Source organism: Chanodichthys erythropterus, chromosome 15 (assembly GCF_024489055.1).
Source record: "Chanodichthys erythropterus isolate Z2021 chromosome 15, ASM2448905v1, whole genome shotgun sequence".
NCBI lineage: Eukaryota > Metazoa > Chordata > Actinopteri > Cypriniformes > Xenocyprididae > Chanodichthys > Chanodichthys erythropterus.
In genome coordinates, this window is record NC_090235.1 from 21,019,018 (window position 1) to 21,044,273 (window position 25,256).

The following is a 25,256-nucleotide window of genomic DNA, read 5'->3' on the forward strand; positions in this document are numbered from 1 at the left end:
CAGGCAATTCGCTGTTGATTTAGGAATTTATGCACAAGCTGATGTACCTTCTAGGGGCTCACCATCAGCCATTATGCCAGACTGTGACATGAGCCAAATCACAGTGTGCCAGCTCCCACAATCCAACCACAGACTTAAGGTTAACCGCCAAGCTGTTGAATGAAACAGAGCCATGGTGGAAGGCAGACTGCCAAAACCTCTGCGACCTGAGAATGATTGTGCCTCAACGGCTAGAGAATTGCTAATTTTTATCTGATTGCAAAATGAACCAGATCAGGACTGTGCAAAAATCTTATTAGAATAGTTCTTATTGTCTGAGAAGGGAGAATTTTTCAAATCTAGTTCAAAGACAAGAAGAAATGGGGTTTTCTGCATCATCATCACGTCTGCATGCATTCTAAGACAGCTGAGATTGATCCTTGTAGGAGGATCTATGGCTGGAGTCCAAGTTACCAAAAAACATTATGGCACGGTTTCAAATAAAACCTACAAATAACATTGCTGAACAGAAAAGCAGTTACCAACAGTGAAGCACAGAAGGGTATTTTTGATGCGGTAACACCCACAAACAGATGCTCACACACCTGGGGCCAGTTGCATAAAATTAGCCACTATGTTAAGACTGACTTAAGAACTAGTTTGACCAGCTAGCAGTTAGATAAGAGGTAATCAGTCTTACTTTTCCAGTTCAAATTAGACCAATCTACCTTTATATGTAATTGACTTTAAAATGTGAGGATCAGTCTTGAAGAAAGAAATTAGACGACTAAGACGAGCAGTTTATGCAACCAGCCACGAAACACAAACATATGTATTTGTGTGTGGTAATACAAGCTAAAAACACAATGTTTACAGAGTGTTTGGAAGAACAGCAGGCTGAGGACTGGATGGCATCACTGGAGAGAGCTAATCACAGAACTGCAGCTGGCCCGAGGGAGAATTCACTATCAGATCTGAAACAGAAGCCTTCGGCACTGCCCAGTGGACACATCACCATCCACCCACCCACCCACCCACCCACCCACACACACACACACACACACAGATCTTTGTGCAAATAAAGATGGGTAAATACACACTCTTTGTCTCAGACTGACTTTGCCTTCAAACTGAGCTCAACAACAGGTTTCTCGAAGTAAAAACCCCATGATTCTGAAGAGAAGCACCTCTTAAAATATAAACTGGATGGATTGATAGAATTATAAAAAGACAGAAAGAATGACAGAAAGAACGATATATAGAAAGACTGATAGATGATGGATGGATGGATGGATAGACAGACAGAAAAAGGATGGACTGATGGACGAGACAGACAGAATTATAAAAAGACAGAAAGAACGATAGATAGAAAGACAGAAAGAACGATAGAATTTGCCAGATGGCACATGGATAAATAGAAAGGCAAGACGGACGGACAAGATAGAGTTATGAACAGACAGAATGAATGATAGAAAGAAAGATGAATGGATATAATAGATAGAAAAAGGATGGATGGACAGATGAGATAAAATTATAAAAGGACAGAAAGAACTATAGAATGACGGATGGACGGACAGTGGGACGGATGGATGATAGATAGATAGAAAGACAAAAAGGACAGACAGATGGACAAGATAGACAGACAGACAGATAGAATTATAAAAAGACAAAGAATGATAAATAGACAGAAAGAGCGATAGAAAGACAAAGAGAGATAGAAAGAAAAAGAGCGATAGAAAGACAGATGGCTGGACAGATGGACAGATAGACAGATAGAAAGACAAAAAGGACAGACGGACAGACAAGAATAGATAGATAGATAGATAGATAGATAGATAGATGATAGATAGATAGATAGATAGATAGATAGATAGATAGATAGATAGATAGATAGATAGATAGATAGATAGATAGATAGATAGATAGAATTAAAAAAGACAAAAAAAGGATGGAGGGATGGATGGACAAAATAGATAGATAACTAATTATAAAAAGAGAAAAAACAATACATAGAAAGACGGATGGATGGACGGACAGATAGAAAGACAAAAATGATGGACGGACTAGATAGATTTGTATCTTTTTTATGATACAAACCGAAATTACAGGAAATATTTACACAAAATGTGGGGGGAAAAATCAGAACAAAATGGCTCCTTTAAGCAAAAATCAGTATTTAGTGTGACTTGCTGGACTTCTTCCAGTTTCTCAAAGAAGAAACTCTGAGAAACTTCACATTTTGAAAGTTTTCTTGGCTTTTCAGTCCTTTTCCACTCCATTTAGGTTTAAGAGAGCTAGTTCCTTCTATTGCTGAAGTGTAAGGGGAGGTCACTAAATACTCACCACCATTATTTTAATATACAAATTTCCTGTATTTTTTTGGTTATATTCTAATAAAGAGACTGAGAAATAACTATATATGGTCATTATACCATTGCTAAAACAACATCTAATGGTGGCATAAGACTTCTGCAAAGTATGGAAACAAAATTACAGATAGATAAAATGACAGATAGATAGAATGATAAGGATAAAATGACAGATAAAACAACAGACAGAATGATGGATGGATGGATGTATGTATGTTGTGATCTATTCTTGCGTATCAGTTCTGAGGTGTTCTTTAATTTGCTGAACATCACCAGGACCAGCTTGTCAGAGTAATGAAAGGATCAAACGCTGGCAGATGTTTAAACCTGAAGGACTGAAATAAGAAGAGGTGACAAGAAAAGACATTTCACTTTGAGTGACACAAGCCCCTTGAGAACGGACACGGTCAACTTCAAGCCCAGGCTTCACTGATTCCCACCAATTCATCCAATGAACAGAAAGCCATTATAAACTAGCAGCAATAATGGGTTCATAAATGAGGTCTCGCACACCTTGTTCACGTGCGTGGAATGAATATGTCGCCCATTCGGAAAAGAACATACCTTTGGCAAAGATGCTGGTGCCTAAACAATGAGTTTTATTTTCTAAAATAGGCAATGAAGATGACCTAGATTTGACTAAATTAGGCGATACATAAAAAAAAAAAAACCTTGTTCTGCATATAGTAAAAAGAACTCAAGCTGTCTATTATTACATAAAAAGAGGCTAAGCTTTTACAAGGCAGAGGGTGAATCTCAGGTAATAAAATATTTATCGGTCCATACAAAAATAGCACAGTGCATGTGGGGGGTGGAGCCTAACAGCTTTCCCTCTAGACATTTTGGGTTTTTTTTCATCCGTACTATCCAAGAAAAGCAGAGATCGAATCTCAAAGGAGGTCTGGTCTTGCAAAAGAGGTGATAAATGTTTAAAGAGCTTTTAATTCAGCTCTCACCGCTCAGTGATATCATTATATCTATGCAGGAAAGCAGGCCATGGTAGGTGAATGTACCCATGGGAAATACTTTCAATCCCAGTGCAGAAAAATCACTTTCTGCTACAGTGTGCTTTACTTCTTTAATTCTCATAGTTCTCGGCTCCTATTTCAGATGTGCGTATCACGTAATATAGAAGCTGGCAAGGTATATTCACCATCTGTGCTGCTAAATGATTTGAGAATCCAAATTTTCAGCTTTGCCTCTGATTGCTGATGTGAGGTTATATACAAAGAACAGACCCACTGATACATTATTAAGAAGAGACATGAAATTAAATATGACGTGAACAAAATTAGGCTTTAAAAGGATAGAAGATATTGATCATTCACTAAAGAAAATTTTCCAGTAGAAAAACTAACAATCATGGCTTGACCTTAAAGAGATAGTTCACCCAAAAAAATCCTGTCATCATTTACCTTCATGTTGTTCCAAACTTTTTTGACTTTCTTTTGTGGAACACAAACACATTTTTGTCCATACAATGAAATTAAATTGTTGTTTTGGACCCCACTGACTTTCATTGTATGGAAAACAGCTAAAAACTTTCTTCGAAATAGATTTGGAGCAACATGAGGTTGAGTAAATGATGACAAAATGTTCATTTTTGGGTGAACTATCCCTTTTAAAGCACACTGTCGTAAAAAAAAAAAAAAAAAATGCATTTTGCTTCTCACTGGGGAAGTATCCTGAAAAACCTACAGCTTTGCACTTTGTAAACATCTAAAGGGTTAAATATTAATATCTTAAATTAATAAGATGCACCCTTTAGGGTACAAATGTTCAAATATGTTCTGATTGGCTATGATTGTCAGCAGTTGCACGTCCAGTCTGGAGACAAACTGTTTTCTGTAGGAACCTACACACAAACACACATTTGTACACAGAGATCGGAGACTGCGCTGCGCACACACACAAACATTCAGAAGCACAAAAACTTATCAACACTGCCCTGCGGCTTTTATTATTAAAACAGATTCACTACTGATTTGCTACATTATATTTCATAGCAATGCGGGGGTAACGTCGCTGCTTAAGTTTTTGAAATGGGTAGCTTCCTTATTAGTTGAAAGATGCTGCACAGATGCAGGTAATTCACACATGCATCTCTCTCATCTCTCTAATGCTATAATTCATTCATTAATTCCAAAAATGTAATCCGCACTATTTTATCTGATTCGACAGAAAAATGGCCTCTCTGACAAAAAGATAACTGTTGTTTTTTACCCTACCTGTCAAATATTGCACTGCAAACATCAATAACAGCTTTAATTTGTCAATGCTGACAAATGACTGTGGTATAAGCCAGATAATCCAAGACTTGCCGTGCATTAAATGATTTAAGTTTGCCTATACGGTGTGCATTAAAATTTGTTTAATGCAGAGCTAGTCGTGAATTATCTCTTACTTAAAGGGGACTAAAGACGTAATACGTCCCCAGAATGTGTCTGTTTCAGCTCAAAATACCCCACAGATCATTTATTATAGCTTGCCAAATTTGTGTGTGAACAAAAACACGCCGTTTGTGTGTGTGTCCCTTTAAATGCAAATGAGCTGCTGCTCCCGGTCTGCTTTCCAGAAGAGGGCGGAGCTTTAACAGCTCGTGCTTCGGTTGCTCAACAACAACAAAGCTGGAGAATCTCACACAGCCAAAATGAGGATTGTCAGTAACGGTGTTCAGCCTTACATTGTTCAAACCGGAGTTGGCCACTGATGGAGAGACTCAGGAAGAAGTTACAACTTTTAGAATGCAACGTTGGACGTTTCTGAATGGTTTGTGGATAAGTTTACGTAGTTTCTGTGGAGCTGATTCAACTCATGCACTAGCATGTGTCGTCATGTTAATCTTTTGTGCAAATCCAGCTTTGAATTGACCCTCAATTGTGAAGCAGTCCAGCAGTCAGCATGGTGTTTTATTTAAGACGGGAGAATGCGGATACATTTTTACAGATATTATAAATGTGGCTTTTAAATGAAAGATTGGTAACAACACTCTATTACAACAACTCTTCATCTTCTCTAAAGCAGCCCAACATGGCCTCACCCCCTTTGTTGTGTTCCCGGGGGCGGGGTTTATGTAAATTTTGGGGTTTGTGATGTCACCAATAAGCTTGTTATAGCCGTTTGTTGTAGTCCTTAAAAAGTGATTTCTGTAAAATAAAATATCTTTGCATTGAACTTTGAGCATCGTAACTTGGCAGATGTTGTTTATGCTCAAACGGCAACATTACACACTAACTACAGTTAAAATAGTGAAATCACAATCAAGGAAAGTCTCTTACTGTAAAGTGATACCAGAAAACTTTTAAAGCAGTGCTTTGGGAATATGAAATGTGTAGCCATAATAAATCATCATCATAAACCTAGAATAATCTTAAACACCTGCCTGTATCTTCTGCCAAAAAACGATTGCTCTCAGGACTCTTCAGGCCATCAATTCTCAACACTATCTCAGATACCTGAGGGCCTGCCAGTGATGCAGTGGCTTGATATGTGATGTAAGAGATGCCAAAAGTCTGGGAGCTGATCTCTGATATGTCCTAACAGCCTGAGGGAACACAGGAGGGCAACTCGCCACTGATGACCCAATAAATGATGGGGACATGTGTTGTGTCTCTGTCAGTGGTGCAAGCTAATAATCTGTAGTCTTAATTCACTGTTTGTGAAACAAATTACAACAGTTCTTGGGAGGGGATGGGCATAGAAGAACCAGATGGATACATAAGTGTTTTCAGAGACTTACTGAGCTGTCTGTTTCTTAAGTCTGCTATTTAAACAGACAGCAATTTTTATATTTTAAAGTTTTGTATAGTATAGTATGTAGTATAAAGTTTTATATTTTAAAACATCATTTTATCCTGTGACGGCAAAGCTGATTTTATTAGCATCATTACACCAGGGGCTCAAGTAACATTTCCTAGTATTATCAATATTGAAAAAAGTATTGCTATTTACAAAAACTTAAATGATGTACAAAATAATGTCAGAAAAAGCATGTCATCCAGAGTATAGCATGTCAAACATGCAGGACACTGCTGTCATTGTTTGACATGCCATGTCAACTATCCACTATGGAAAAAACTTTTCTCTTGGCTCTGTTTGTTATATTGAATTGAAATTTCTTGCTGAGCCAATCATAAAAAAGAAGTGGGATGCCGTATCTACATACTTGTAAACTTACCCCAAAATGCAGCCAAAATTAAATGGGTATATTTAGGAGGCAACTTAAATCTCCTGCCTGCAATTTCAGACTGGGAATGCTCTTAGGCCATGTGTCCACCAAAGCGTTTTTCCAATAGTTGTCAATGGGAGCGCCGCGTTTAAAATGGCAGGAGTGTAATGAGGCACTTAGAATCTATTTCACACTGAAGCACTCTGCGTTTTTTACTGGTCGCCAAGAGTTGAAGAATGTTCAACTTTGGGTAAAACGCAGTGCACATCACTGTCACTTTGTACCCAGTTGTCCAATCACAGTGGAGGAGGGGCGGGACAAATACAACACCGGCCAACCGCCACATTCTGCCTGTACAATGTAAACAGATGATGACAACAAGCAGCATAAAATGGAAAACATTTTATATAGAAACACTCAAGTGTGCCACACGAATCTTGAAAAGTGAAGCCAAAGCATCTTGAACGCCCCCAGGTGGCTGGATGCAGTATAGGTCATAAAACCCCGCCCTCTCTATGTAACGTAATGGGACGTGAGACAAACTAAACAGTCAAATTAAATTTTTCTCAGCTTTTTTTTCATCCGATTCGACATGTGTAATCGGCGTCAGAGCTCGTCGGTCCTTTTGATCATCCTGATTGGCTGTTCAGCTACTGCCACCTGCACGTACGGAAAGGCATTTCATCTTATGCAGATGCAGAACGGACATGCTATTTGGCCATCGGCTGTCAAGCATTGATTTGGTGTGTCAGGACAACTTTGGACCCAGATGCTGCCGACGTGAGCAAACCCCGCAGTCTGCTTTCGTCGCCACAAGTCAGCTTGGTGTGTTCCTGCCTTTACACGTCAAAATATTTTTTTTCCAAAGATGGTTTCTGTCATTTTAGGCAGTTTTTAATCACACTGATGTTAGTGTTCATTCTTTAAATAAGTTTGTTTGCAGTTAGTTATTTGATGCTATAAAAATGTGGGTTTTGACGTCATGATTGACAGCCTCTCAGAGCGAAGTAGTCACTGAAGCAACAACGGCTCTGACTGGATAAAAACAATCATGATCCATTATTTCATGCAAACTAGTCCCTTTTCTTGCTCTTTGACATTCAGGCATCTGTGGGAAAGGATCCTATATAATAACTGCCTATTTGTGCAGGAGATTGCAGTATATGGTGCATTGTGGGTATCAGGCCTTTGGCCTAGAGAGCCTTAATGGGTGCAACCATGGAAACCAAAGGACATTTATTACAAGAGTGCAGGACCATCTAAGTGTACTGACGGTGATTAACTCACCTGTAGCTGCTATAGCTGAAAGTAGGAGGGGGCAAGAGATGATAGGCCTGATGAGAGGCTATAGGGAACTCAGATAAATGCAGACTACCATTTCCACTCGGATTCATAATGGTTATATAAGAGAGGCCAAGAGAGGAGATGAACCACAGGAGTGAGACAGAAAGAGACAGGCAGGGGGGAAAAACAAAAAGAGTGCATTAAAAGTGCCATGTTTTACTCACCACGTCTATTAGGCTCTCCTGGATTCGGCTGAGCGTAGTCCTCAGTCTGCTGCTGATCAAACCCAGCCCAGATGATTCATACTATAGGAGACAGCAAAACACACCCCATGAGAAAGAGACTCCCTTACTTTTCAGTCAGACCACTGGAATACACACTCACAAAGTGCAATCCCCAAAGCCCCAGAATGCACACACCACCGATCATCTCCAGGAAACCACTCAGCTCCCACAGGCCTAAGTGTGGTTCATGACTTATGTTCATTAATCGCAATTTAGTTTTTCATTAAAACGGAAGGATGAATGGGACTGGGAAATCCTCTTGCGATCGCTCACTGGAAATGTATTTACAAATGCAGACATTAATGTAAGCAAGCCAACGTGTCTTTAATATGCAATCGATCTGACATTAACGACAGAACAGCAAACATTGGTTCGACTTTACTGTGGGAACAAAGCAGTGCATCTCTAAATAGGCAGCAGTAAGAACTTTTATAGAGTAGCACTGAATTTACAGATAGAACAAAGGATAATACTGTACATGACTTCATAAAAGATTTAAGGATTAAAAGTATAATCCTTAAATCCCTTTCAAACCACTTTTTGTGTAAGCAAGTTCAAGATTTAGAATCAATTAATAGTTCAATCTTTATTTAAGAACACTGAACTGACTATGACTGATTATAAATGTTTTGCCTGCATTTGCAAGCAACTCAAAAATATTAACTGACAGGCTGTCTAGAGTTCATAATATATATTATAATCAGGGCTTGACATTAACTTTTTTGCTTACCAGACAAGTTAGTGGCTTACCAAAGTTACTAGCCACTCAGCATTTTCACTGGCCAGTTTTGACATTGATATCATGGGGAAAAACAGCCATATAAATATTTTTAATATTATATTATAATTTGGCAGCAAGTATATTAGGCTGCTGTCACTTTAAGACCTGACACAAGGACTGTTATATACTGTTACACATGCATTTTCTTTCTCAACTGTTTACGTTCACTTAAAACATAACTGACTGTGTTTACGTGAATACTCACCAAGACCGGCATTTTGATATTATTTTGTGTGTATTTGACTGTTTAAGCATAATGAGTAGTGAAAAAGAACTCAATTTAGTACTGAGAGGCGGCTTTATGCGTGCGCACTTTGGGCGTGAGCACAAAATCTGCAGGAATGAGTAAAATTATTCACAATATGCACAATGTGACGGTGAAATTCAAGCCCTGTAATACCAACAATATTATTCCGGAGCAAATTAAAGGTGATAAAGAGGATCTTTTCGTCGACTGAGAAACCAAAGACTGTTAGTGAGTTTTTGAAATGAGCGCATGCGTAAGAACAACTCCCTCCTTCACAGCTCATTTCCAAGGAACGCCTCCCAAAACTCCTGCACGAGTATTGGAACACGAGTGTTTGTTTACCACCGGTGTTACTCCTGTCTCCAGACAAAAACATTGCATGCGGCGCCTGTGGAGTGTGGAAAGTTACTGGAGCGCACAGCCGCGCACGTCTCTCACAAGGAACGTCACGGCAGTGATTGACAATAGGGCCAATTATTTACGCGATGATCGCGTAAACGATTGGCTGATGTTTTTAAGGCCCAACCTCGTGCACAGATGATGTATATTAATATTATTCCTTTCAGTGCACCTAATAAATAGTCTTTTATCAGTTAGTAAAGACAGTTTCAAGTAATATTGCAAAAATGTATAAAACAAAACATCCTCTTTAGCACCTTTAAATGAGCGAGTGAGGGGAGGCAGGTTTATGTGTCAATTAGCTGTAGGAGAGATTAGAGAGCAAGAAAGCACAGCCGGTATCGTGTATCTATTCTGCCGAAAATGAATATTGGAAGTGTTTCAGATATTTCAGTATCCTTATGTATTGTAAAATCTATATTTTTGACAACGCTACTGCATTTAGTTTATTATTTCAGATGCCTTTTTAAGAGACTACAATTGGAAATTGTATAAAATTCAACCCGCCAAAGTGGCTAGTAGGAGTGACTGTGTTACACGCCACAGCTGAAATCCGGGTGTTAATGGTAACATCTTGCAAACAAAGTAGCATGGAAACTAATCTACATTAGACCATACTAGGAAATTACAGGACATTGCTGTGAATTGACTAAGGAGATATAAAAAGTTTGATTAAGGGGGTGAAAACACAACACACAATGGCAGACATATCTACTGCCGACAAGCTCCACACTGCAGTCTTACCCAATAATCAGGGATTGTCTGTCTGGAAACACCAGGTTGAGAGCCTTGTGAAGGCAGAGATGCAGATTGGAAGTGCTTTGCATTGAGAAACAAAAAGGAAAATAAAATCGACACAAAGTAAATAATGAAACAGCAAAAAGATGAAGAGATTAAGTAAAGATATTTGCATTTATGGTATTTACTGGGAATTTAAAGCATAGTGTTAAAAGTTGGGAATTAAAAAAAAGAGAACACTTTTAATCCTTTAAGAAAAAATCTATAATTTCTACCATATTTCTGCAACTGCCAGGCCAGAACAAAAGTACAGCCTAGAATTGTGCAATTTAACTCTTTCAATTGCTTGGTGAACACATGGCTGTCAGGGGGACAATAAAACTGCAGTCTTTTTCCAACTTTAACATTTTTGCAAAGTTTCCAAAGAACCCATCTGTTAGCGTGACACTGGCATCTTCCCGTCCATTACTAACTCTAACAGCAACACTTAATAAGCACTACTTAGGCCTTTCCCTATACTGAAGCCCTTCATCATCCTGGAGGTGATCCATTTTCAGATAAGCCACTTGCATATCGCTCCCCGTTCTTTCCTTTCATTGCTTTTAAGCCAAGTTATTAACTCGAGGCAAGGAGCAATGAATGCCAAGACCAATGCATCTTAAATTATGTGCATGGCAGAGCTGATACTCCGGCAGTACACAATGGCGTACAAACCTTTCAGATCCTAATGTTGTTCATTACTAAATGAAATGGCGCAATACATAATCTCCATCTCCATACGAGATTGAATGTCTTGTGTGTTTGGAGTTAGCCATGGGTGAAAGTGAATCCAAATGAGCATATCAATTCCAGCCGCTTTGTATATATTTTTATAAGTAATGATATTTACTTTTTTGTCTCCATAGGCTTTTCTACAAGGCCAGCTGCCTCTGATACTGACAGCTACTGTTATTCATTTAAGAGTTTGAAAAAGTTTCCATTAGTGACAGAAACCCCTCTCACGCTATTTCTCTTGCTGTCCGCTCAGCAGAAGAGGTGAATGTGTGAAAACAAGAATGAGAGAGAGGGAAAGATGAGATGTGTTGTTTTATTTGATGCGCCTTCAGAGCTGTCGGGTGGATTACAGGCAAAGCGCTCAGCCTCGCTGGCATCTGACAGCTGATCTCATAGTGGCTACATCCAGTCTCCCTCAGATTTGCTGCTGGATTTGGTCAGGACAGAGTTGAAGTGAAAACCTCTGTGGTCAGCGCTTAAATATCAAAGATAATACACTACACTGTCATTTAGGAAGAGGGCATGAGGAGGAAAAAAAAGAGTTGCCTTGGCAAGTTGGAGAAGAGTGAATTATCTCTTGTTCGCATTAGTTCCCATGAACGGAAGTGGCTTTCGAAGCCAAAATCTAAGGTGAAAACTTGCACATCAACAAAGAAATGAAATCCAGATCACTCTTGAAGTCTTATCAGGAGCCCTGTCTTGATCAATGTATATATCTAAAAGTTAAATTCTCCTCAAGGCTTCTAATTTCCTTCGGTTTTTAAAATGCTCTTGTATGAGGCCCATGCTTGCCCTTCTTTAGGAATGAAAGCTTCACTTACTAAACCAAAAGCGGAGGCCAAATGGAGAGCAAGGACTTTTCTCCAGCTCTATAGTGTGGCCTCAATCCCCCAGCATTAAAGAATTTACTTTTGATTTAGCACTGGCTCAGCACAGCAAACAAACAATTATTTGCAAAGCATACAGAGTGCAAATGGTACACTTCTGTAATATGGAAATAAAAATGTCAGAACTCACTACTGTCAAATCCCATGACATAAATACTATTTTACTCTCTTTGAAGTATCTTTAGAAAACAGCAGGCCATTGGTTATGCCAATCAAAGCCTACACTGATAGGCTGGTTACTAGATAGGATTAGTCTTGTGGAACAGATCTCATAAGAATGTCAGGATATCAACAATTAAAAAATGGAATTGAATAATATTATTGGCACACCAAGGAGCCAACTTCTTAGTCTCTTCTTCCCAGAGAAAAAGTTCATGGCATCTTGAAGCCTGCCTAGAACAAACATCTTTTTGAGGGTGTTTTAAGTGGTAAACATTGAGCTGGGTAGCTGTGAAACAAAATGGATGATGTGGGTGATGAGGTATGTTTGCTAGACAGTAGAGGTCTGAAAATCTCATTCATTTTTGTCTTTGATTCTCAGTTTGGTTGCACGGCTGCCGAAGAGTCAGGAAAGTCTAAGAACAGCAGGCAGCCCTTGTCTTTAACAGGTTCAGTCAGATGCCCTTGGGCTGCCACTGCCAAACCAATGCCCCAACCAACAGCTTTATTATGGCCTCCACTGCTGTTTGACAAGCTTGCCTTCTTCAACCGATTCTCCCAGCTCACAGAGGTGGAAAAAAGTGAAACAATTCAATCCCCCTTCAATGTCACTCCCTCTGCACTCAGGAATTCGTTTACATCTGCAATAGTGTTCAAAGGCCAATATGACACCATGAAGTAGAGGAGGCAGTCTTGAAATTCTAGAATGGTGGATTTTGTAGTGGATGAGATCTAGGAAGGAAAGTCACATTCTTGGTTTGCAGTTGTAGAGGCACGGATCCGGTTGAGCAACAGATAATATAATTGAAAAGCTGCTTTACTTCATGAAGGTCTGACAAAAGTGGGTCCCATGTTAAGATATAGTTGACAAAATCAAACCTTAAGTGCAAGGACTCAAATAGTAGAAACCAGGGTCTTGAAGACTTTCTCTGTATAGAACAAGAGGTACCAGAGATTCAGGAAGCTGAAACAGCCACATAGCAACTAGAAGGTATCTTTGATAGTTTACCTTCAACAGCTTGCAAGCAAGACTTCTGGGAAATCAAGGGTGGTGGACAAGCTGGTGAAACAAGTTGTTGGACAATGTGGGTGTTGAGGTTTGTAATATCTTTTGCAAGACAAAAGAGGTCTGAAAATCTCATTAATTTTTGTCTTTGACTCTCAGTGTGGCTGCAAGGCTGCCAAAGAGTCAGGAAAGTCTAAGAACAGCAGGCAGCCCTTGATTTAACAAGTTCAGTCAGATACCCCTGGGATGCGACCACCAAACCAATGCCCCAACCAACAGCTTTATTATGGCCTCCACTGCTGTTTAACAAGCATGCCTTCTTCAACAGATGATCCCAGCTCACATGGAAAAAGTGAGATGCCCCTTCAGTGTCACTCTCTCTGCACTCAGGAATTCATTTACAACTGCAATAGTGTTTAAAAGGCCCATATGCCACTATAAAGTAGAGGAAGCAGTCCTAAAACTCTCGAATGGATTTCGGAGTGGATGAGATCTAGGAAGGAAAGTCACTTTGTTGATTTGCAGTTGCAGAGGCACAGATCCGGATGAGCGGCAGATAATATAATTGAAAAGTTGCTTTAGGATATGTTAGGATATAGTTGACAGGATCAAACCTTAAGTGCAATGACTCAAACGGTAGAAATCAGGGTCTTGAAGACTTTCCCTGTATGGAACAAGAGGAAGGTACCAGAGTTTCAGAAGGCTGAAAAGGCTACATAGCAACTAGTAGGGATCTTTGTGAGTTTATCTTCAACGGCTTGCGAGTAAGACTTCTGGGAAATCAAAGCACGCAAGGCAACTCCCTGTAAGTTTCATTATTCCAATAACTTTTGTGCAGATTAGGTGGCATAAGTTCTAAGTTCATTTGGGACAGTCCACAGAAAATAACCAGATCGCTCTGGGGAGCAAGAAACCTCTCCTTCTGTGGAGCTGCTAAACTATGATATATTCCTGTTGTGGCGAACGCAATGAAAACTCTTTAGATACGGCTTATTGAGTCTCAACGAGTCACAATTATGAGGATAATTGAGCTGCCATCTAATTTTATTTGGGAAGGCTGGGCTTTCAAAACTGATAGCCAATTCATTTAGCCTGAAGCTGTGTTTATTAAAGCTTTGAGAACAGTAATGTGACAACACTAGCCTACATAGAGAGATCTGCATTGAAATTACGCAATTCTGGACATGATCTTCTCCGGGCAGAACTTCAAGGATCAGTGAAACACATTCATCCATTTGTGTATGCAAGTTACAGTAGAGTAAAATTACTATAGGATATACAAACCTAATCTTTCAATGGTGAACAGCTTTTACACCTTTCTTTGATGTTTAGAGTACAGCTTCCTGAGAAAAACTTTAAGCCTAAACACTTGCTCACATGATAATGGAAGTAATTATAGAACAGTGCCCATAGGGCTCGCAAACATTAGAGGGAAAAACAATAAGTGTACCAGTAGGCTTTTCCTAATGAACAGCACAGCAAGGATCCATTTGTACATAATAAATATTTCATAATGTTAAGTATTAACACCGAACATGGAGGAGAACGGCAATGCTTTAAAATGCATACCATGTCATTGCGGCCAAAGAAGGTGTAGACGGCATACAGATAGTAATCAAAGAGTTGAGACACACAGTGGATGACATCAAAGGCGATGGGCTTCAGAATGTTCATCATCTGCATGTATTTCCCTATAAAAGCATAATAAATCATGAAAAAGGTGAAATATATAAGAAAAGCAAACAAACAAGGCTCACATACTGAATATAAAACCACAACGATTTAGGAAAGGGAAATATGAATGCAAATTGGCAAATGTCTTATTCAAAGCCCTTGAGTCATATTTAATAGAAATATTTTGAGAACTGTCTTGTTTTGGACCTCACTGACTTTCAATTACTGGACATAATTCCTAAAAATATATTTTGTGATCTGTAGAAAAAAGAAACTCATACAGGATTGGAATGACACAAGGGTGAGTAAATGTTCATTTTTGGGTGAACTATTCCTTTAAATTACCTCACAGTAATTTAAAGGGCTAAATAGAGAACATTTTGAGAAAATGTTCACAAGCCAATCAAAATGCAGAACTGATGTCTTCAAAATAACTGATTATGTTACTGTAGGTGTTTAACCAATTAATTATTATTATTATTATTATTATTATTATTTTTAATTGAACCGCCTAAAACCGTTATCCATTTCACAACTTTAAAGCTTTTATCAAAACACCACTCGCACCCATGGGTTCATGACAGCATCTTTTTGCAGTTAGATTCTGTTAGATTAGCCTAAACTGAACATTTATAGATGAATGGTCTCGTAACCTTCATCTCGTCAAACAGACGTTCAAATGAACCTGAAGAGATGAGCAGGCACATGCTCAGAATGGAGTTAATGACCGGAAGCTGTAGCAGAACACAGCTGAGTCTAAGTACGCGCCTCTTTCATGGTAATTCAGCTATTAGCCTGTTAATTAGAGGGCAAACTGCAGTTCCTTGCTTAGGGTCAACTTTATCATGTACCACCAGTCTTGCACAGGTGTAAGGTCAAAAGTCAATTACTCACCGACCAGGCGAATCACGTTGAGGGTGGTGTTGGTAAGGATGGGGGCATTGGCTCGGTTCAGATTGTAGTCGGACCTCTTCCGGCTGCGAAGTGTCTCTCTGGACACGCTGATTAAGGGGGGACAGAGCAGGGACACAAAGATCCAGGATCAGCATTATAGTTTAATGACCTTCAGAACTGAAGAGTCTCATTCACACACTTCCTTCATTAACGCTTCCTTCATCAGCCAGTCTTTTTGGTGTTGCAGAACAGGTGTATATATATATATATATATGATTTGAGGCCTGATTGAGTTGCGTTAAGTGAAGTGGTTGACCAATCACAACACACTGGTCTAGCCGACCAATCAGAGCACAATGTTTGTTTATTTGTTTTGGAAGGAGTGGCTTCATAGAGACAGGAACTAAAAGGAGCGTTAACTGACAGACTGGGAAGAGAGGTGCTGCAACAATGTCAAATATGCATGAAAACCTATTCTAGAAGACCCCAAAAAACAAACTAAAGATGTTGTAAATGACCTCTTTCATTTGCACTACAGGATATTTAGGGTTCAGTACAAAAAAGCTCAATTGACAGCACTTCTGGCATAAATTAACTTGTCCCTCCTTTTCTTTTTCACTGTAAAACAAAAATTCACAGTGAGGCACTTACAATGGAAGCGAATGGGGCCGATTTGTAAACTACTGCTAACCTTTTCTGTGTAATATTTAGCATATTACATTTATAGTATATCTCAATATATAGTATATCCAACTTTGTTGCAATGTCATAAACCCTAAAAATGATGATTGAAACAGCTCTACAGTTCAAATAATACACACATGTTAAAAGAATAATTAATGTTTTATAAAATAAGCTAGACATTTCTGCTTTTAAATACCCTTAAAATTGGCTCCCTTCACTTCCATTAAAAGTACCTCACTGTAACTTCTAGTTTTGCATTGCAGTTTTTTTTTTTTTTTTTTTTTTTTTTTAAGAAAACAAAGGACAAATCCAAATGATTTCTTTGGTAATTAACCTTATGCCACAAATTCTGTCTACTGAGCTTTACTTGCATTGAACTCTGAACATTCCGGATGATTTCTAAACAGGCACTGAAGTCACAGATTGTGAGGGGGAGTCACAACATCACATTTAAGAACACTTATGTCATTTAAATATGCAAAACATTAGATCCCTCAAAATGTGAAGTCTCTAACAATGAAATGTCACAACATGTAATGCGGCAGCTGATTTACTGCAGGGAGAACTGTCAGTCATCTTCGTGAGGAACAAACAGGCTTTAAATATTCATCAGGGTTCACGGTTTAATTACATTCCTAATCATTCTCTTGATTTATGATATTTCTATCACACTTAGACACGGAGAGCAAGCCAAAAGTAATTAGGAAATGCAGGGAAAAAATGCTCATGTAGTCAGCAAAACCACCACGTGGTGCAATTCTGAAAGGAGCCATTTTAACAATCTCCTTGAGACAATTTTATTTAACTTCAAAGCTCTGAATGGCTCTAAACGGGAGCCTTGTGGACTTGTGGGCCCTTTCTTCATAAAATAATTAAAGCCTTTCTCCCTGATAAGAGGCTAATGATAGCTTGTGTTCACTCAGTACACAGGGTGAATTTAAACTATTTCAGCTGCCTGAGAGGGAACATGAAGTCCATAAATGAGAAGTTAGCCACCTCTTGACCTTGCCTTGGGTTAATAAACTGATTCATGAGCGACCTGAATCTATAGCACACTACAATTTATAAAAACATGCATTTTTATACTTGATTGAACATGTGTCGCCAATCATAGCATGCATACCTGTCTGTGGGCAATTATTTTAGACCTAAACTAACCTAGAAATGTTACTGTGTGACGTGAGCAGCTAGATGATGACTCAGTACTGACCTCTTCACTGGAACGTCTCCTGTCTGCTCATCTACATAGTCTTGTTTCAGCTCCTCAGGTACATCACTGTCACTGTCGTAGTCCTGATACACACTCTTTTCCAGCTCATCTGACTCATACTGCCGAGAGGGGAAACGGAATGAAAAAACATAAATCATAACAGCCGAACATTCATTTACATTCAAAATTTTGGGGCCAATAAGATTTTTTAAAAAAAGAAAAGAAAAAAGAAGCGACAGAAAAGGCATTTACAATGTAAAAAAGCCTCCGTTTCAAATAAATGTTTTTCTTTTGAAATTTCTATTCATTAAATAATTCTGTAAAAACATATATCAAGGTTTTCATAAAAATATTAAGCAGCATTTAAAAAAACATTTTAAAAATACAACTTTGTTTTTATAGTAGTGTACTTGTAGAGTTTATCATCCACCTTCAGAAAAAGTTTGAATTTTACAGACTCTAAGCTGGTTTGCAGATGGTCTGGTTTGCTGATCTTAGAAAGTTTTGGGCATTTGTCAGCTAGTCTGACTGAAAGACAGTGTTAATTTCGTTGATGAATAATTTGTCATAATTTTCGTCAACGACATTTTTTCATGGACGAAAACGAGACGATGACTAAATAAAAATGAGTTTTGAATGACTAAAACTATGACTAAAATCTACTCTAATTTTCGTCAACTAATAAAAACTAAACGAAAATAAAAGAGAGGGACGATTTGGGAAGATATCCAGTCAGGACTGCTGTCCTGTGTGGAAGATGCGCACATTTGAAGTGTAACGTACTGATCTAACCGCGGGGAAAGGGGCGCTGTTGCGCACTCTACAGGCTCGCGCAGTAGCAGCACTTTAGACTGCTTCACAATTAATGAATAGCGCACATTTATGCCATGCTATTGCTTATAAGCTAATGTTAATGAATTATGGCAATGTTTACTACACAATGTTTATATGGTAGTATGTTTTAGGCGGTTGTAAGAATGAATATTCTATCACCCTCGTGAGCAGCCTGCTACAGTGCTGACTGCATACATTTCAGAATAAGAGTCACGGTGTATATCGGTATGGTTAATAATTATTATTTTTTCCTGGTCATTATTGTTATTTGTTTACACAATAAACTGTATTTAATTTAATTTAAATTTACTTCATAGTAAACTACTGTATCTTCTGTCACAGGAAGGAAAGACATTATTGGACACATTATTCAATATATTTTACAAGTATAAGGGTTATTATAGTTAACCAAACCTAAAACCAAAGAAATCTTAATTAATTGACATAAAAGTTAACTAAAATAAAAAATAAATATATAAAAATTTAAACTTATTTTATTTAATCTAGTTTCTAAGCTTTAGCTTAACCGGAGGTATTAAAATAACAAACAAATAAAAACTTATAGATATTTAAAAGCAAAAACTAAAAGACAAACACACAAAAATACTAAAACTTTTAACTAAAATTACAATGAAAGCAGAAAAACTAACAATCAAATCTAATAAAAATTTTACACGAAAACTATAATAGTACCTCAATGAAAAGTGTGTCAATCCCTGAAAAGTACTGAATTTTGCTTTTTTGTGTCTTTCTGCACTTGAACGGTCAAAAACCGTCTGCTTTGTGGAGCAAAGTACAGTTGGGTGAACATAAACCGTTTGGGGAATCAGATGTACATTTATCAGTGTATAGGATCTGTGTATTGTTAGAGAAATGCTTAATGCATTACAATTTAACTAAATTAGATTTTAGTCGACTAAAATCTTATGATATTTAGTCGATTAAAACTAGACTAAAACAAACAATTTCCGATGACTAAAATATGACAAAAACTAAATTAGGGGTGCGATGAGATCTTGGGCAACGAGATCTTGCGATATTAAAATGTGACAATATTTTTCGTAGAGTGAAAAACTGTCTCGTGATATTGCCATGATGGAGTGTGAAGGTGAAATTAGCATAGAATATGCCACCACTATGTTTACATTACACTCAGTGATCACCGTGGCACCGCATCCACAGTCGTTTAGATTTTTTTCTAGAAATAAAAACCATTTAATTCAGTTGGATAACGTTAGCTTATACTGTTTTTATACTGTTTTTATTTCTATTCAATTTGTGGAAAGGTGTTCAATTAGGAGGTCACACACAGCCTCAATCAGAAGTTCTGGAAGCTCATACTTCATGTACAATATGGTCTGAAGAGACTCATATGAAATATGATTTGTCGCAAAAAAATTTACAGTGCTTGTATGCTGTTGTCTTTCAATGGATATGATAATTCATACTCAGAAAGTAGAACTGAAATGACACTCATTACAAGATTATTCGTTACAACATTTCAAAAAAGATTATTTTTCCATTCATGAATTTTGTCAGTGAGGATTTCTTAAAAATACTAAGTAAATATCTCGTCTCATCTCGTGAACCCAATCTCGTGTCTTGTCTTGTTTTGTGAGCTAAGCGTCCAATCACACCCCTATTAAAAAGAGAAATGAAACAAGGCATATCATAAAACTATCAAAATGATTCAGCCTTAATTCTCTAAGGTTCAGAGCTTGAATTGAAAAAAAGTATCATTAATGCACCAGTGTCAAATCCGTGCTGCAGATTAAATAGATGCAACCTCAAACACCTCCTTGGGTCCATAAGGATAAAGACTGAATGTAAAGTCGATAGACACCTCACATTGTATCTAGTTACCAACAAAACATCATGGAATACTTAACACAATGAGCTCATATGCAAAACACTTTGTGCTCTCTCAGGGTAAAAGCACTTGTACCAAGGGCTCACACTCTCTGTCATCAACATACAGCATTTGTTTTCATTACAGAAGCATCATCAGAGATGCCAAGCACATCAGAGCTTTAATAATGATTATTGTCTCCACATTGAAGTAATGGCCTCTGTCAATAGTTATAAGGACAATGAGCCACTTAACGTTACAAAATATTTATGCATCAAATTTTCACTCCCATTTATTTCCCCTTTCAGCAGTCAGTTTGGCAAGCATCTAATAAGAATATAAATGTAACTGTAAACCATCATAAAATGCTTGTTTACTCAAGCCTGATGCCAAACAGCCTAGCATAAATATTGTTGAAATGTGTTGAATATTATATGAAAATACTGAAATACAAAGGACTCTGAAGCTATCAAGAGATTAGATGGTCTAGAAATTAGTGGAAATTATTTTTTGTGGCCAAAATTTTAGGCCATTTCCTATAACCAAGTACAGGAAATGGAATTTTGGCTACAAAAAAAATAAATTGGATGAAAAAGTCAAATTATATTAAATGAAAAATTAAACTAAACATAAATGAATTTTTTGAAAGGTAAAAGAGGCTACTTTATGAGATATGACACAAACAATATGTCTTTGAAATAAAGCTTGTTTAAATAAATTAAAACATCACCAGGCACATTTTTCCCCATACAGCTGGCATTTACTGTAATTTAAATGATACTTTAAAGGTGCCCTAGAATTAAATATTGAATTTATCTTGGCATAGTTAAATAACAAGAGTTCAGTACATGGAAATGACATACAGTGAGTCTCAAACACCATTGTTTCCTCCTCCTTATATAAATCTCATTTGTTTAAAAGACCTCCGAAGAACAGGCGAATCTCAACATAACACCGACTGTTACGTAACAGTTGGGGTGTACGCCCCCAATATTTGCATATGCCAGCCCATGTTCAAGGCATTACACAAGGGCAGCCAGTATTAACGTCTGGATCTGTGCACAGCTGAATCATCAGACTAGGTAAGCAAGCAAGAACAATAGCAAAAAAATGGCAGATGGAGCAATAATAACTGACATGATCCATGATTACATTATATTTTTTGTGATATTTGTAAATTGTCTTTCTAAATGTTTCGTTAGCATGTTGCTAATGTACTGGTAAATGTGGTTAAAGTTACCATCGTTTATTACTGTATTCACAGAGACAAGAGCCGTCGTTTTTTTCATTTTTAAACACTTGCAGTCTGTATAATTCATAAACACAACTTTGTCTTTATAAATCTCTCCAACAGTGTGTAATGTTAGCTTTAGCCACGGAGCACTATCAAACTCATTCAGAATCAAATGTAAACATCCAAATAAATACCATACTTACACGATTAGACATGTTGCATGATGAACACTTTGTAAAGATCCATTTTGAGGGTTATATTAGCTGTGTGAACTTTGTTTATGCTATTTAAGGCAAGCGTGAGCTCCATGGGCAGGGAGCGTGAGGAATTAAAGGGGCCGCAGCCTAAATCGGCTCATATTTAATGATGCCCCAAAATAGGCAGTTAAAAATAAAAAATAAAAATCTATGGGGTATTTTGAGCTGAAACTTCACAGACACATTCAGGGGACACCTTAGACTTATATTACATCTTTTAAAAAGACGTTCTACGGCACCTTTAAGTTAGAACCTATATGTTATTGTGATGTTTTGAATGACTTAAACTAGTACTGAAAATTCTATATACCCCATTAGAAGCCAGGACATCCTCTGTCTCCTCTTCCTTGTTGTCAATCTGCATCTCAAAAGGATTTCCGCCCTGCAGATACTGCTCAAACAGAGAAAGCTCCACCAGCTCTGTGGATTCTGGCTGTCTGCTGGGAGATACCGAGGGAGAACGACACTGACCCATGAACTTAAACTCCTGAAAAAGAGGGGAAAACAGATTTATCAGATTTCATAAAATACAGATCAAATAACTAAAAAGTGGGCCCACAGAATTTTGTAGGGTTCATTAAATTTTTTAGATTTTTTGTATACATACACTACCCATTTTTTTTTGTTGTTGAGAGAAATCAATACTTTTATTCAGCAAAGAAGCATTTGATCAAAAGTGACAGTAATGACATTTATAATGTTCTAAAAGATTTGTATTTCAAATAAATGCTGTTCTTTTAAACTTTATATTCATAAAAAAATCATGAAAAAAATGTATCACAGTTTCCACAAAAATATTAAGCAGCACAACCATTTTCAACATTTATAATAATAATAAGAAATATTACTTGAGCATCAAATTCAGCATATTAGAATTATTTCTAAAGCATCATGTGACACCGAAGACTGGAATAATGATGCTGAAATTTCAGCTTTGACAGAGGAATAAATCACATTTTAAGATATATTAAAATATAAAACAATTATTCTAAATTGTAATAATATTTTGCAGTATTGCTGTTTGTACTGTATTTTTATCAAATAAATGCAACTTTGTTGAGCATAAGACTTTTCAACAATACAAATTGTTTCAAAGCAGCTTCACAGTGATAATAGCAAAATTAATGGACAGATTGTTTTGACTTTACAGTAGCTCTATGAAAAAGTTATTATCGAGCTAAAGTAAGTTTTTGATTGAATCCGTTAATTATTAACTTAAATGACAAATTTTTAACAGAAGACTTTTAGTGCATTCTTGCCGTTCATTTACATGTTTAGTCTATAGGTATGCACGTTTGAATGTGTATGTGTGCACACGCTCAGTCCTTCTTTACAAAGTGACATCGCCAAATTACTTGTCTGGCCCACACAATACAGAATTATTAGTCGTTTCCATGTAGCCATGCAAACTGGAATCATTTTGATTACAAAATATTATTTCCCATCAGGATCAGTGGAGCCCTCAGGCTTATTACGACAAACTAGGTGGACTAGGTTTAATGGAATGTCCAAGAAGGTGATGGAAAAGTAGCTTTATCGGTTCTGCTACATATTACAGGTGCATTTAGTTCATTGGAAATGTACTTGAAAAATTCAGCAAATATTACATTTAAAAAAAAAAAAATGAACAATGAGCTGCAAGGGTGAAAGTGCAAAAGCTTTGAGCAGTAGTGCTAAGCGACCTAAAACTTTTCAGTTAAACCGCTTTGCAATTCAGAGCTCTAGCAAGAAGTCATTATGCAAATGTGGCTTATTAAATAGCACCACTGATTATGCCATTCACTGATGTGCTTTTCAATGCCAGCTTTCTCTACCACACAAACTAGTGGCAATTCTTTGAGAAAATACCTGTATATTCTGCACAAAAACAGTGTAAAAGGTCCATCAGAGAACAGTTTATTGAGCGAAAGACCCTGTTTAGCATATAATAATTGAAAGAGACGCATTTTGGTTTATTCGTCACATACTCTCGGATGAAAATACTTGCCTTCCAGGGTGTAATTTGTTTTTAGACGGATGACACCCTGACTAGGAGAGAAAACAGCTTATGTTGGAATACAATCAGTGATGATACTTACCCTCATTTATCAAGTTGTCAAGCCTTTCGTGAGATTTAAAATGCATATAAAAGCGCCCTATTATGGCAAGACGGGAAATATGAAGCAAGATGATCTACAAAAACGCCATTTATTTGGTTAGAAAAACCACCCGCTGTAGACATATCTCATTTCCTGCAATGGGTCACATAATAAACACTTTTTGACCCGCTTACCTTAAGAATTTGACTGTGAACAATACTTGTTATGCAAGAAAGCATATTGATATGCCTTTGGCTTGTAGCCATCTCATGACTGTCGTTTCAAAGCACGCACTGAACAAAAACTCTCCGGCTCATCTTCATATGCAAATTTGAAATCTCAAAGACTGCCAGATATGCCAGTTTGTCCAGATCAGCCATGAATAAAAGTCACTGCATTTCAATGTCTTATCTGCAGCATTAGGACTTACGTGGAGCTGGGCAATACTGAAGTTGGACTTCACAGGGCACAACTCCCAGGTTTCATTTTCAAGGAACATTCGCAACTCCTCCAAGCGAGTTCTGCAGGGGTACAAAGAGAAATGACAAGAGGTTGGCTTTTGTCAAATGAAGACCCTTTGCCATTCAACTTATTGAAAATGAAATGGGCTGGCAAAAACAGTTCAAGGAAAAGTCGATCAGCGAAGGAGGTTAGAGGTAGTGAGTGCGATGAGTGTCAAAGTGGCCCGCCGCCAGACAAGGTCAATACCAGCAGCCTTGTACCAAATGTCTACATCAAAGTGGAACATTATAAAAGTCCATCACTAATCTCTAAAGAACATTCCGGCAGTTCACGTGAACACAAGTTGGTATATTAATTCAAATAAAGAGCAGCCGGTGGCAGGGTGTTTGACATTTGAAATATCATCTCTAGTCGCGTCTACAATCCATGCTATTTTTAAATGCATCAAATTTAAAGCACTTGAAGGAAAAACGGATCAGTTTTGTCCTCTAAGCCAGAGGGCACAATACATATTGTAATGGCAGAACGTGTTAATGGCGACACAGTGACAGCAGAGATTAAGCATTCAGAGGACTGACAGATAATCGCTTTATGGATGCTATCCAACTGCTTGAATAATCAGAAATAATGGTAAGATGTCCTCTTTCAATGTCCTTCATCTCATCAAGCAGAAAAGGCCTTTGTACTGCTGACTAAAGCAGTGGTTATGGACATTTTGGCTTAGCTCAGACAGATAGTAACAATATGTTTTTTGTTGGTGTAACTGGCTCAAATCACATTAGTATTTTTTATTTTTTTTTTGGTGCATTTTTTGCGCATACTAGGTGCGCCATACTTGAACTTAATCTGAATACACTCTTTCTCGCTCACTCATTCCTCATACAGTGAACTACACAACATTCAATACGTAATAGAGGTGAAGCGCTTCAGATTTCTTCATCTTTTGTTGTTTGATTAACATTAAAAAGACAGAGAGCAGGAATATTAGACTGGCGTCCCTTTAAG

At 37.6% G+C, this 25,256-nt stretch overlaps 1 protein-coding gene across 2 annotated transcripts in view; it reads right to left on the bottom strand.

The window, feature by feature from the left end:
* The window catches only part of vps50 (VPS50 EARP/GARPII complex subunit), a 162,120-nt gene that overhangs the window by 45,765 nt on the left and 91,099 nt on the right, over positions 1-25,256 (bottom strand). Inside the window, exons 17-23 of one of the 2 annotated variants that reach the window (XM_067412277.1) lie at positions 24,220-24,310; positions 22,022-22,198; positions 17,538-17,656; positions 15,644-15,750; positions 14,645-14,766; positions 10,256-10,330; positions 8,025-8,105 (exon numbers count right to left, since the gene is read on the bottom strand). In XM_067412277.1, coding sequence (XP_067268378.1) covers positions 8,025-8,105; positions 10,256-10,330; positions 14,645-14,766; positions 15,644-15,750; positions 17,538-17,656; positions 22,022-22,198; positions 24,220-24,310 — 772 coding nt within the window. The remainder of the gene's footprint in view (positions 1-8,024; positions 8,106-10,255; positions 10,331-14,644; positions 14,767-15,643; positions 15,751-17,537; positions 17,657-22,021; positions 22,199-24,219; positions 24,311-25,256) is intronic. The other variant, XM_067412278.1, reaches the window with a different exon arrangement.